Raw genomic sequence first — 15,250 nt, 5'->3', positions numbered from 1 at the left:
TGCCACTGTTGAGAACACACACAAAAGAGTCATGGAAGTTGTGAGTTTTCACTCTGTCTACTCTGGGTTTACCCAATATAAACCACAGATACGTTCTGAGAACAGTACAAAAAAAATCTGAATATGGGCAAGACATCAAGAGAATGAAACCTTACACTTATATATATATTAAAAAACAACAACAAAAAACAAAACAGTTATACTTATTTAAATGAATCTTGGTTTATACAATGAGGTATGGAGCATGTACACGCATGCTTCTGTGTGGGTGTGTGTTCAATAAATCATACAGGCACATTCATAATCAAAATGTACTAAGCTTTTGCACCACATGTGGTAATCAGTCTCTGTATCTTTTCTTATATTAAATTCCTAACCTTTAGGAAAAAAGCCCATTTCACCATGCAGAAATGGAAAATGCTTTTGAAAATTCATAGCAACAGTAACTGCTGATACTGTATGTGCTCAGGCCTTCATATATTGTATTTAACACATCTCAGATACAGTACCAGCTAGCCTGGCACAGACTGCTAAAGGAAACTATTGAAAACTCCTTTACTAGTAAACTACATTCACATATGTTTAGCTATACAGTGCAGAGATGTGTAGCTTTAAGGCTTATCGAAGATTCTACGCTTTATCCAGTCATTCTTGTTAAATCATGCGTACGTGACATGAATGCTAAATCAACTGGATTTGTTTGTCTTGTCCCCCCCCCCCCCCCCCACACACACACCTTTTCCCCTTAAACCCTCAATTCAGCTTGCTTATAATTTGCAGGATCTCCTGTTTGTTTTTTGTTTCTTCTTGGAATGTATCTTTAAATAGGAATACCCTTCTTAAAAAGTGATACACCGAGTGTACAAAGCATTAGGAACACCTGCTCTTTCCATGAAATAGACTGACGAGGTGAACACAGGTGAAAGCTATGATCCCTTATTGATGTAACCTGTTAAATCCACTTCAATCAATGTAGATGAAGGGGAGACAGGTTAAAGGAGGATTTTTAAGCATCGACACAATTGAGCCATTCAGAGGGTAAATGGGCAAGACAAAAGATTTAAGTGCCTTTGAACGGGGTATGGCAGTAGGTGCCAGGCGCCGGTTTGAGTGTGTGAAGAACTTCCATGCTGCTGGGTTTTTCACGCTCAGCAGTTTCCCGAGTGTATCAAGGATGGTCCACCACGCAAAGGACTTTCAGCCAACGGCAGGCCAGTGGTCAAAAACGGCTCATTGATGAAAGAGGCCAAAGGAGGCTGACATGAATTGTGCAGCACAACAGACAGGCTACAGTTAGTCAACTGACAGTCCAATACAACATTGGTGCTGAAAGACCCAGAAAAGAATGCATAACTCGTCGTACCTTGACACGAATGGGGTTTGGCAGCCGACGACCTAACAGAATTCCACTTCTTTCAGCAAAAAACTGTGGTTGCAGTGAGCTAAGGAACGAAAACACTGGACACTGGAGGATTGGAAAAACCTGGCTGGTCTGATGAATCCTGGTTCCTGCTGGTTCACGCTGATGGGAGGACTAGGGTATGGAGAAAACCACGAGTACATGCATCCATCATGCCGCGTGTCAATATTGCAGGCTGGTGGTGGGGTGATGGTGTGGGGTGTGTTTTCATGACACACATTGGGCCCCTTGATAAAAGTGGAGCAACGTTTGAATGCCACAGGATATCTGACAGATTTCCTTCATGGCAGCAGTGTATCCATCTGCTCATGGATTTTATCAGCAAGATAATGCCCCATGCCACAAGGCTAGGATTGTCCAGGAATGGTTCCACGAACATGACAGTGAATTCAGCTTACTGCAGTGGCCTGCCCAGTCACCAGATCTTAATCCAATTCAGCATCTATGGGATGAGATGTAATGAGCTATTTGGAGTAGAGATCCACTACCAGCCAACTTGACACAACTGTGGGAAGCATTAGAGTCAACAAGAGGTGCAACTCAATATTAGGATGGTGTTCCTAATGTTTTGTACACTCAGTGTATATTGCACATAGCGGGCATACTGAATATTTCAGATGACTCGAATTATGGGATCCCAAGTATTTAATGACCAAATACTCTTTCCCAATAAGGTACAGCATGGATGAATTGCTCAGGTATTTTTTATTTTTTTATCACAGTGTATCTTAAACCTGTGCAATACTACTTGGTTAACATTTTTGTCCTTTCCATTGAGCCAAGAAGTCAAAGGAGCCAAATACAGTGTAATTAACAATAAATCCCCCTAATGTTGCTAAACATATAGCCTGAGCTTGGTGCACTCTGTAGACTACTGTGAATGAAGTGTGCTTTATCCTGCTGTCAAATTGAGTCCTGAACAAGCCAATTGTCAAAGAACAAGAAACATTTGAAATCCAAAAGCACCAGCTTCATTCCTATTGTGACTTAAAATATTTTGGCTTTCAAGAAATTTTCCGGGATTAGGAGTAGGTTATGCGTGGAGTTTTTCATATAGAAAACAAATAAACCATTTCTTCTCTAATACTGTTTTACAGTTTGCATATTCATCTGGGCTAATACGGTGTACTGCCTGCTACTGTTAATGTAACGCCTGCACTTTTCTGCTCCACTGGGCTGGGTGCTTGGAGGAGAGACATGCTGTACCTCTGCCCATGCTGTGCCATCTCAATGGCTCGCCGCGCTGGCACAGGGGAGCCTCCGTCCGTCACGCTAAGCACCTCCATAGACTTCCGCTCCGGCCTCCTCTTGCCATGTCTGTTCAGCATCGGAGAGTCTACTCGCTTCCGGGGGGGATCTGCAAACAAGGTAGGCAGGTGGCTTCTCTGTAACTGCAGCTTGTGACTCACCAATGCGTTTAGAGGCAAGGAGAAATGTTTCACAGCCACAAGGGTGGAAGTCTTTCTAAAATGCTAACATGTAAAATCACATCTCCACTCTAGAAATAAAAAAAAGTATGTGACACGACATAGAAAAATATACATACTTGCATTTTGGTTTAAAGCCCTTGATAAACTAGGAGCAATTGCTCAGATTTCATCTGGAGTTAGACGAAGATGCATTAACTTTCATTAAAATAGTACTGGTAGCGGACTCTCATTGAGATTACTGGGCTGATGCATACTGGGATGACCGATTTAATTGAGATTAACTGGACTGATGCATGCTGGGACGCACCCATTTCATTGAGAGGTGATAGATTCTCATTAAGATTACTGGATTGATGCATGCTGGGACTGACCGATTTCATTGAGATTACTGGACTGATGCATGCTGGGACGGACCGATTTCATTGCGTGGCGGTAGATTCTCATTGAGATTACTGGACTGATGCATGCTGGGCCATATCGATTTCACTGCGTGGTGGTAGACTCATTGAGATTATTGGACTGATGCATGCTGGGACGGACCGATTTCATTGAGATTACTGGACTGATGAATGCTGGGATGGACAGATTTCATTGAGATTACTGGACTGATGCATACTGGGACGGACCGATTTCATTGAGATTACTGGACTGATGCATGCTGGGACACACCGATTTCATGAGATTACTGGAGTGATGCAGCTGGGCCAGACCGATTTCATGAGATTACTGGACTGATGCATGCTGGGATGGACAGATTTCGTTGAGATTACTGGACTGATGCATACTGGGACAGACCGATTTCATTGAGATTACTGGACTGATGCATGCTGGGATGGCCAGATTTCATTGAGATTACTGGACTGATGCATGCTGGGATGGACAGATTTCATTGAGATTACTGGACTGATGCATGCTGGGACAGACCGATTTCATTGAGATTACTGGACTGATGCATGCTGGGACACCGATTTCATGAGATTACTGGACTGATGCATGCTGGGATGGACAGATTTCGTTGAGATTACTGGACTGATGAATACTGGGACGGACCGATTTCATTGAGATTACTGGACTGATGCATGCTGGGATGGACCGATTTCATTGAGATTACTGGACTGATGCATGCTGGGATGGACAGATTTCATTGAGATTACTGGACTGATGCATGCTGGGACACCGATTTCATGAGATTACTGGATTGATGCATGCTGGGATGGACCGATTTCATTGAGATTACTGGACTGATGCATGCTGGGTTACAGATTTCATGAGATTACTGGACTGATGCATGCTGGGATGGACAGATTTCGTTGAGATTACTGGACTGATGAATACTGGGACGGACCGATTTCATTGAGATTACTGGACTGATGCATGCTGGGATGGACCGATTTCATTGAGATTACTGGATTGATGCATGCTGGGATGGACCGATTTCATTGAGATTATTGGACTGATGCATGCTGGGACGCACCGATTTCATTGCGAGGCGGTAGATTCTCATCCTCGTGGCTCGGATACCTTTCCTTCCGGTCAAGAAGGAGGAAGTAGATCATCTTCTCCTGGTTGTCTCTGAATGGGAGAAACAGGACAGTTACAGCAGAGTAAGGGCAGGGGGCTGTTCTGATCCATCGAATATTATCATTACAGGGAGCCCTTGGCATTATGCTATCTAACTAATGCATCAAAATATCATGAAATAGTTGTTAAAGTGGCATTCAATATTTTCAATAAGTATGGGCTCCATTCACAAAACTGTTTTAAGGAATATTTTGTTAATTGTTTTTTAAAGTCAACTTTAATTAATGAAATAATTTTAAACTATTTTAGAGAGGGTTTATCAGTTTATTCTCATTTTTATAAAGCAGTTTAACCTAAGAGAATATTTTAAAATATTCCTTAAAAGTTTTGTATGCAGAATATTTGCCCGACAAATTACAGTGAAGACCTATGTGGCCCAGACATCAAACCTCAAAAACGCTTTATGTTGTTAACAGCAAGTTCACTAACACCAAAACACATCTGTTGATATGTTAGTAAAATGGTTAATTAATGTATAGTGATAACTATGGGTGAAAATGAACTTTTAGTTTCTAAAAAGATTACTATGATATATAATTGAAAAAAACATGTACAACACATCTGTTGATATGTTAGTAAGCTAGTAGTAGCTTACTAGTAGCTACAAACAGAGAACCTAAAGAAGCTTCAACAACCCAATCAACACATATAGCTTTTGGCAGCCCATCTGCTAATCTAACAAAGAGGTTTAGGGTTGAATTTATTTTTAAAGTGAAGTGCATGTGGGGTGGACGAGGGAACGGAGAAGATTCCTTCCCAAGTTCAAACACTTTAGGAAGAAATTATAGCCCATTAATCAAGTACAGCAATAGGCACTGCAGGTGAGTGTGTGTGGACGGTAAGTACGCTATTGATGAGATGATGAATGTGCCTTCTGTATGGCCCTGTTTCATTGTTTGTTAGCATTATGCAAAGGTAAGACACAGTCAGTGAGATCAAATAAATCTGCTGGCAGGCTGAGACAGAAAACTGTACCGTATGGGATGAGTATCCAGATCAGATTGCTGCAAAAAGTGTGCAATGGAATGGAAGAGCCAATGTTGCCTCTCCCTGTCTCAAGGTACAGTACAGTGCGGCCCCACCCCCTTCCCCAGCCCCAGACTCACTCCTCGGACAGCAGGTCCTTCATGAGCTTGTTCTTGTCACGGAAGCAGCCGAGCGAGTGCATGCTCTCCAGCACGTCGGGGTCGATGTCGTCCGCAGAGGGCAGCGAGCGGATAGACACCTTGCGTGGGATGGGCTGCTCAGGCTCCGGCTCGTTCTTACCCCCTCTGGGGGGGGACACACAAAACACTAGCTGTTAGTAGAGGAGGCGGCTCAGGTCAGGGAGTGGGACACATACAGGGGTAGCATTACAAAAACTAAGGTTGCAACAAGGGGTACATTTTGACCTTTGAAGGTTCAAATCTTCAATGGTACTAACTTGCATAATTTACTGGTGATGTCACCATAGCTACTGGTTTATATTTGATTGAAAACCGTATTATTTTACAGGTAATCCATATAAATGGAATACAATATTCAACATTCAATCATGTTTTTATAATTTAAATAAAAATACACATTGTTATTTACACGTAACTGATGCTGCTTGAGATATATACGGTAAGCTTGCATTGCAGCAGCACCAAGTGCAGCGGACTTAGGCAAAATAAAGCTTTACTTAATCACCGTTCCAAGCAGGTTATCAATCACAGTCACTTTTTACTTCTACTAAAATATAATAATAACACAGTTCTAATAATAACATAATAACATGAACTTATGCTTGTCAAGTGATCCCAGAGATTGGTTGTGCCTCCATGATACATCAACAGTCGCTTACACTGTTTGTATTAAAATATTTTTTAATTTTTTTTGGTCGCCTGGGCATTTAACAAACAAATCCCAATCAGCAGAGGGGTTTAAAGATATTTCTTTCAATACAGCTTAAGCTATACAGCGCTTTGTTGTCGAGATGGCGAATGAAAAAATTAAAGGTTTGCCTCAGGATAACGTGAGCTGGAAGGGGCGGAGGGCGGGTGGTACTCAGTGTTCTTAATTAAAATGATTAGTGTGAGCGTATATTTTGTATGTTTCAAACATATTCTACCATATCACTTCTCTTACAATGTCTTGTACACTAGGTATTCAGTACATATTTTACTGAAGCACTAAAACCGCTATAGGTACCGCCCCAGTGCTTTGGATACTATACCCTGCTCCATACACGGCAGCAGCGCCAAGTAGAGTTGCTACCTATAAAGATTTGGTAGCGGATTTTAATACAACAACTTTTGTTTACGTAATGTGCATTATACAAATTCAAAGATTTAATTATTTTATTATAGCATTCTCACATTGTCAAACGGTTTCTGTTAACTGAGGGGGGGAAAAAAAGAAACATAGTGTGTGAATGCTACCTGACAAACCTTTGAAGGTTTAAAACTACCTTCGAATTCCTGGCTAGCGAACGAACCTTCAAACACAAAAACCAAGAACAGTACAGGGGTGGGAATTAGAAACACACACACACACTTGTGTAAACGTGCTGATTAATCTGTTATGCAAACGTAATCCCCGATATACAGTATCGGCACAAATTATGGGAAATTATTTACAGCAAGACTTGGGGTGGGCATTGCATTTCCCATCTTTTCCTCATTCAGACTCCTTACTTATTTAATGCCCTACGAATAGAACTACCACAGCTGTCTTTTTTTACGTTGTCTTAAAATGCGTGTAAAACCACTGCAGCGCCGCACACTACGAAACTGCTCTTTGTTAAATGTAGTCAAAACAGCGTGTTTATTTTAAAATACCAAACACAGTGCTTGTCTTTAATTCCGATTTCCTCACTTGTGGATTCTCACAATTTCTTGTAAAGCAGACTTTCTGATGTTATTGTTTGTTTTCCTTCAGGACATTGTCTGTGACAGTTTTTGCAGCGTGCTTGTTACACGTGAGGGAAAAATGTTACAAACTTACTGTTTTTAATATGACAGTCAAAATGACAGCTGCGGTAGTTCTTGGTATAACGTATCATATCTACATAAGTTTCTGCAACCCTGGGTCTACTGATGGTTTGAGATGTTTAATATATTATTATTATTATTATTATTATTATTATTATTATTATTATTTAGGAAATGTCAAAAAAGCACAGCTGCCTAGCTGCCCAATCAGTAGAGAAAAACGCATTTAAAAATCGTGATAGTTCTAGTGTTAAGGAGGTACAGCCTCAGAAGCCATTCTGGATTCAGAAGAGGTAATCGGTCATAGGACAATTTAAAAAAAAAAAAAAACACTTCCAATCACTGTGTTAAGGCTGCCTGCAGTGACAGAGTTATGTCAGCTATTTCTACTTCTTGTTCAACCCCTCTGTAAAATATATATATAAGCTGTTACTGTTGCAGAATTTTGGGATCCACATCTTATAAATGTGGACAATGTGTTTGTACATAAAATACATTAATAAGGAACTTCATCCTCTTTTTTATGTTTCTATTTGACAGCCTAAGTTAGACTTAATGTAGATCATTCTTAATGTAGATCATTCAGTAATCTGTCGTACAGTAAATATAGCACCGGGTGGGGCATCAGTTATAACCCCTGTATTTTCTTTGGCACAATCATGTACAAGGATGGACAGTACGAAAGGGAATCCACCAACCCATCTTCTACAGTCTGTGCCCTTGGATGATGTTAATATGTGGATCTGACCAATTGCTATTTATCATCCTGTCAGAGGGAACAAAGCATGCGATTGCTCAAATACAGCCGTCCATTGCTCAGCTCAAACTGATAAATCACACGTTCCCTGCTGACCCAAGAATAGCCAGCGAGGTCACGACCCGACAGGTAGGAAGACAAAGACAGGTATTTGAAATAAAATAAAAAATACAGTGAGATAAATACACTTACATGTACCACGTGTGTTTCTGAATTTGTTCTAGCTGCAAGGAAGAAAGAAAAGTCATTTTAAATAAAACACACATTACGGAGAGATGTCAGGAAATAGGTTTCTAATGGAAGTCTAATGGGGATTTATTCAATGGCTATGTCCCTGGCAGTGAACTGTATAGGGGAAAGGGTTAGTGAAGCAGTAGATGATGTTTTTAAAATACAAATGCTTTGGATTGTTCTGCTGTGTTGACCAAATCAGATTCCAACGAAACTGGTTATTCTGTGTTGGAAGAAACATTAACGTTCAACAGACAGTCCTATATTGCTGAAGGAAAGTGCACTATTAAAAAAACAAAATTTGGGACCTTGGGGGGGGGGGGGTGGCCGTGAATTATTCCATCAGTATCTTGTTTTCTGTGTTACACCACGAAAGTCTTCTCAATTTACAGACGTCGACTTTGACCTACAAAAAAATCGGTCGGTTTTTTTGTGCTTTTTTTTTTTTGCAGTATTGTGTATTTTTTAATGTCTTTTTTAAAAAGCACAATAGCCATAATGAGAGGATGTTAAATTAGCCAGCCTTCCGATTTTTGTTCTATACAGTATATGAATAAAAAGAAGAAAAAAAAGACAAAATATCCTTATTTGACACTTTTGAACAAAAAATAGACCAGATACACCAGCTAATTTTTCAGTTTTTCATAACTATAAAAACACTCAATCATAAGCAGAAATGCTCAAATAAACTAATTCTCAGACGAGCACCTCGACTAACAGTCTTTTTTGAGGACATTGATAAAGACTTCTTGGCAAACCTTTTCATTAAAGAACTGTCCAATTTATCTTCAGCTTCTCATACGCTACTGCTGTTGTTTCCAGCACTCCTCTGCAGCACTGTGGGGTAGTGTGCTTGTTTACAATACAGATGATTTTGAAAAACATTTTTTAAATTAATAGTTATGGTGTTTTCTTCATGATTTAAAACTTAAGTTTTTTAAACTTTGCAGTGTTAAAAATTGTGCATTTTTTTTGTGATTGACAGATTAAGAGCATAAAGGCATTCTGATGTACCTTCATTGGACAGGTCTCAATGTCTCAGCCACTCAGCCAATCAGAGTCTTCCAAATGCCCTAACTCTACCCAAAGCAAGTAGCCATATGGTTCCAGTCACTTTTTTCTTGTGCTTTCATTAATTCAATTACTAAATACATTCGGCTCTTGATGGGATCAGTATCTTTTATTTATGTTCTTCTATGTACAAATTAGGTACATTTTCTTCTCAAATTTATACACAAAATACTATAAAAACAACCAAGAAAATTAGATGTATAACAAAAAAAGATGGGTTAAAAGCCACAACTGGTGCTCACTTTTCAAGCAAAAAAGAAATGGTCAGGAAGCCGTCTTAAAGAACTTACGAAGTAGAGGGGATATCTGTTAGCACAATTACTCGGTAAGCTTATCAAAACTGCTTCGACAATCTTGTAATTTTGATGAACTGTCCGCAGATGCCCGTGGAGCGTTGGGAGAACATCTTGTGGAAGGGAATTTTCAAAGAGTGCTGGAACATGAAATCCAAAGGGGGGCATTAACTCGACACACGAGACAAAGCCTCCCGATCCAAGCTGTCTCTCACGTGGCTTTCCTCTTCATTTCGTGGCTAATGATGACAAAACTCCAGAACAAAGGCGAGGGTTGGAAGTGCAGCTCCACATTGTCACCCAGGTTTAGACGCACCAGTCACAGCACGTTGAACAACTGTTCAAGGTTGTATTACATTTGAGCAAGCAGTTCTGAAGAAGATAACCAGAGGCCAGAAGTCATGAAAAAGATTCCCAAGCCATCAAGAAATAGTGAGAAAAAAATCAAGTTCCATCACAGAGTGATGATATCAAGATCTCGTCAAAAGTTTCTAAAGGAAGTAATTCATCCCCTCCTGATAGAATAACAAATGCAAAACTGATATTTTTGCAAACTGACCTATTACATGAAACTGAAAAATAAAATTAAGAAACTCTAAAATCAATAATCAGTGAAAAACTAGCAGACGAACGCTTTAAGTTGGATGGATCAGCAATTCATTCACTGGGCTACAGTGTTCAGTGCTAAGTGTTCATTAGAATGCAATGTAAAGGCTACTGGTGCCACTCCCAGCTAGAGTGCTGACATGCAGTGAAAATAAAAGTATCTGGTTGAAGCTGTTTTTGGAATGGTTGTTAGTTTGGGTTTTAGCTTCAATTAGACAACACAGCTACTAAACAGGACCTACAGGACAAGCCATGGTTAACAGCTCCAGTTGAACCAGCACTGCAATCGCTGTGTTCTTCCCCTGATTTTCTTCGACCACCCCCCCGCACTCTAATCAGCACAGATGGGATGCCCATGAATTATTCCTGCTCCAGGCTGACAGGGTGATATATGGGGCTGGGATGCAGTTGTCCCATATTAACATCATTGAAGGGCACAGGCCCCAGCACCGCTCACAGCAGGCAGGGCAGGGGGGCGCCAGGCTGCAGATCACACTTCAGCACTGAGCTCCAGCTCCAGCTGGCCGTCTTCTGGTCTCCAATTCTAAGTTGCCACCTCCTAAACCCTGTTCTGAACAGCATTCCTGAAGAAAATGATGATGATTGCCCTGCCCTTCCTCTGAAAGCAGATTTATTCAGGTTGAGTGAGCAGGGCAGGAAGAAGAAACACCATGGGTCATCAGAAACTTCAGATATAAAAATTTTACTTCATAGAGAAATAAGGAACCATTATTAAGTTCAATAAACAAAAGACAAAAGTCCATAAATTGGGGTATCTTATGATTGAGTGGTTATAGTGTTGTTTGAACAGATCCCACTATGAATAAATTTCCTGTGCAGCAGGTATTAGGAGCCCACTTGCCTCCATATTCAGTCTGATAAGTACAGCAACATTACTGCGGCTGCAGTGGGGGTCCTAATACTTGCTGCACAGGAAGCAAATTCATAGTGAGGTAGCAAAGTCTAAAAGTCTGGAAAACTAAAATGGACTACAGCAAGATAATGTCTTGTGGGAAAGAGGTCAGAAAATGTTTTTTAGGGTGCACATTATTTTTCCAAAATAATGGAGAAGTGGCTGACCGTCAATCGTTTCGTGGCGTCCACCTCTATCATGCCACGCAAGAGGTTCTGGCAGTCTGGCGGGATGAAATGCGGCATATGGAACACCCCCAGCTTCACCTTTTCCAACAAATTTCTCAAATTGTCATCATCGAAAGGCAAGGCACCCTTGAGAGAGTTAGAGAGATGGGGGGGGGGGGGTTAAGTGTTTAAGTGTTAAAATGTGAAAGAAAACCTGTCAGCTTCATTGAGATTCAAAAACCATTCATTCAATCCAAGAGGAAACAAGACGGCGAGCAAACCATTCTGAATGGAAGTTTAAATCAAGGACCGTTTATTTCTACTGTCATTTACCAGGTGAGTTTATAAATGAAAATATTTCATGAACTTTGGCTTGCTGAAAAAGAAAAACAATCTACTTTGAAACAAATCTTGGTAGTTAAAATAAATACTGCTTGCAAAAAAACTAAATAAATAAAATAAAATAAAAAATCACAAAGGTGGCTTTGAGACTTTAGTCTTAGTGCTTAGCAGAAATATATATTTTACGCTGGTAACATTTTACAGGAAACACCTATACTGATATTTTCATATTATAATATGAATATGTAATAACAATATGACTAACCCCAAGATTTATCATGCTGTATTCCTGTTTGTGTTCTGGTGTCTCTCTACATTAATAATAACTTTGTATTGGAGAAGGTGTCTGTGTAGGGGTGGGGGTTTACTTTAATACTTTTTAATGAAGAAACATGTTACTGCTATTCTCCCTGGAAAACATTCATTTTGCGTCAGAAAGCAGTCCGAGCTCCCAGCTCTTCAATTCATTTTATCCAATGCAGCACTAAATCATGACTGCACCACCCTGAGCACTCCCCTCTTGCCTATAAATAGCCGCCCCTCCCTCTTGATATTTATTTATTTTCATATTGGCTTGTTTATTTTTAGTCACACAGCCTTTATTTGGCTATGGCTCTGTTCTCCCCCTGAATATTTGATGGGGTGAGATAGTGGTGAGCCCGTTTAGTAATTGAAAGGAAAGCCACTGGGAGATCTCTGTGCGTGTCAGGCTACAGGATGCTATTAGCAGATCAAACACAGATCTGCTGCTATTTGAACTGGGAATGGCAGAGTGCAGTGGAAGTGAGGTTTACATGTCAATAGCAATGGGATAATAGATTCATCAGCTTGAAGTTGCAGTGGAGCAGAGTTTCGAAAGGGTGCACACAGGCTTTCACTTACGGGGATGTGGTTTTAATAATTTATATATCTTTTCATTCACTTCCTAATACTGTTGAAGAGAGAACTAGTGTTGTTAACATCAAACCTACCACCAAAAGTGCAAACAGAATGACCCCACAGCTCCAGACATCTGCTTTTCGTCCGTCATACTTCTCCCCCTGCAGAGATAATAAAAAGCTGTGAGAATAGTATTGCCTTTCAGAATTACCCTCCTACATGATGTCTCCCTCAATTCTCTACAAAATCGAATTAGTTCAAACTCATACTGTATGACAGCTATTTAAATTCTTGTAATACAGACTCCCCTGTTACATGTTAAATACACAGTAGAGTACACATGTTGAACAAGAGCATCTCCCCACTTTTAATAGATAGAGAAAAATAGATAGCAGATAGTGAATTATAACTGTATTATAAGTACTGAGACAAGTATCAATGTGAATTACTTGGTAGAGAACAATACACAATGATGCATTTCTAATAAAGTTTATTCAAGTTTCAGTATGCATTGTATTGTAATAATGACTGAGAAAATAATAAAATATATTGGGATATAATGACTTGTGTACAGACATGCTTTTTAGTTCAGGATACCATACTTACCCGAATTACTTCTGGACAAGCATAGTGAGGGGACCTGCAGAGATAAGAGAGAGGAAATCAAGTCCCTGCAACCAATAGGCTAGAATACTAATATTGGTAATGTTCCTCCAGGCTGTGCCATGACAAGGCCATCCAATATGGTTTGGAACCTATAACTGGACTTTCACTGAATGGCCAGACAAAAAGTTAAGATTTATATATAAATAGCAGTCCCCTGTGTAGCACGTAATGAAACATCAAGGTTTTTGGTGTCAGTTTTTTGTTAAGTATATAGAAAACTACAAAGCGGTACGTAATTCCATATGTTAACGTAACTTTATTTAGCAGGTTTCATTTGACTTTGAAGCAAAATGTGTTAAAACTCCCAAAGGAGGTCAAACTAAATCTAGATATACTGAATGTTCAAAACTTTTCTTTATTTTTTTTTACTGATATATATTTTTAGAAGAAGTTATGTCATTGAACACAATGCTATTAGTGGACTAAACTTGAGAACAAAATCATTGTCTTTGATTGCGCCACTTGCCAGCAAACCATCTCCTTTTTATCAAAGTCAGAGTGTTGTCTGGTTGTGTCCTTTAATGTCTTGAGAGCTGCAATGAAAAGGAATAAGAAAGGGGGACTTTTTGCCTGTGAAAAATGCCTGACGTTTAATTAAAACACATGGGACGATTTAAATATTAATAGAGCTGCGAGTATAGGCAGCCTGCAAGCTAGTAGATAAGCGCTAATTACATTAAATTATGAACTGTACTTGAAAATGTTCAACAGCACTGTGCAGCAATACCTTATGAATTTAGCCACTGCTATGAATTTGTCCCTCTTCAAACATGCTTACACGCATTGCCATTTCACTGCTGTCTTTCAGGTCTTTGACTGTAACACTAGGTCCCAACCATCAAGAGAGAGCGAACGATAAATGACTTTGTCTATTGCTCAGTACAGATTGTATTCCATGTACTGGGTTCTCGACACTGAATTTTTGTTGGCTTTAAATCAAGGGTTAATTTGGGCCCGTTCGCAGATCCTGTACCTATTGTTTCTGACATGCAAGGATTATACAGTTTTCAAATGACAAACTGTATGAAAAACAAACAAAACATGTACAATAAAAAAGCAGCTTTCCTGTTCTAGGAATTGAATGACAAAAGTCTACTGTAATGATCTATTTTAGGATGCGACACCTACGAGAAAGAAAACGTACTAGTTGTATACCCCAAACGTCGAAATGCATGGAGCTACCGACCCCATCTGGTCACCTCACTACAAAAAGGATATTGCTGCTCTAGAAAGAGTGCAAAGAAGAGCGACCAGAATTATTCCGGGTTTAAATGGCATGTCATGTGCAGACAGGCTAAAAGAATTGAATCTATTCAGTCTTGAACAAAGAAGACTACGCTGCGACCTAATTCAAGCATTCAAGATTCTAAAAGGTATTGACAATGTCGACCCAAGGGACTTTTTTTGAGCTGAAAAAAGAAACAAGGACCCGGAGTCAAAAAATGGAAATTAGACAAAGGGGCATTCAGAACAGAAAATAGGAGGCACTTTTTTACACAGAGAATCGTGAGGATCTGGAACCAACTCCCCAGTAATGTTGTTGAAGCTGACACCCTGGGATCCTTCAAGAAGCTGCTTGATGAGATTCTGGGATCAATAAGCTACTAACAACCAAACATGCAAGATGGGCTGAATGGCCTCCACTCATTTGTAAACTTTCTTATGTTCTTAACAATAAAGCACAAAACCCACAAGCAGATGAGAACTTGAAGGATATGTAGAAGCTACTGCAAATCATGGTCACTACATTAGATATAGAAACAAAAACTGCTATCCTCCTTCCTTACTTATAAGGTCCGGTAGCTTTTTTTTTTTTTTTTTTTTAGACAAATGAATCCTTGCCTTTAATATCCTATTAATTCTACTTAAGTAACATGACCTTATATTACACTATGTAACATCATTTTTGTTCCTGGGTAGTAAGTGTTATTTCCTAATTG

At 39.7% G+C, this 15,250-nt stretch overlaps 1 protein-coding gene across 13 annotated transcripts in view; it reads right to left on the bottom strand.

Moving 5' to 3' along the window:
* The window catches only part of LOC121294941 (serine/threonine-protein kinase BRSK2), a 221,233-nt gene that overhangs the window by 31,669 nt on the left and 174,314 nt on the right, over nucleotides 1–15,250 (bottom strand). For all 13 annotated transcript variants that reach the window (XM_041219164.1, XM_041219166.1, XM_041219169.1 and 10 more), the window contains exons 6-12: nucleotides 13,251–13,284; nucleotides 12,737–12,805; nucleotides 11,424–11,570; nucleotides 8,335–8,366; nucleotides 5,538–5,702; nucleotides 4,325–4,422; nucleotides 2,627–2,777 (exon numbers count right to left, since the gene is read on the bottom strand). In XM_041219164.1, coding sequence (XP_041075098.1) covers nucleotides 2,627–2,777; nucleotides 4,325–4,422; nucleotides 5,538–5,702; nucleotides 8,335–8,366; nucleotides 11,424–11,570; nucleotides 12,737–12,805; nucleotides 13,251–13,284 — 696 coding nt within the window. The remainder of the gene's footprint in view (nucleotides 1–2,626; nucleotides 2,778–4,324; nucleotides 4,423–5,537; nucleotides 5,703–8,334; nucleotides 8,367–11,423; nucleotides 11,571–12,736; nucleotides 12,806–13,250; nucleotides 13,285–15,250) is intronic.

This window comes from Polyodon spathula, chromosome 19, assembly GCF_017654505.1.
Source record: "Polyodon spathula isolate WHYD16114869_AA chromosome 19, ASM1765450v1, whole genome shotgun sequence".
NCBI lineage: Eukaryota > Metazoa > Chordata > Actinopteri > Acipenseriformes > Polyodontidae > Polyodon > Polyodon spathula.
The sequence above is the reverse complement of the archived record's forward strand: the minus strand, read 5'-3'. Positions and strand labels throughout refer to the sequence as shown.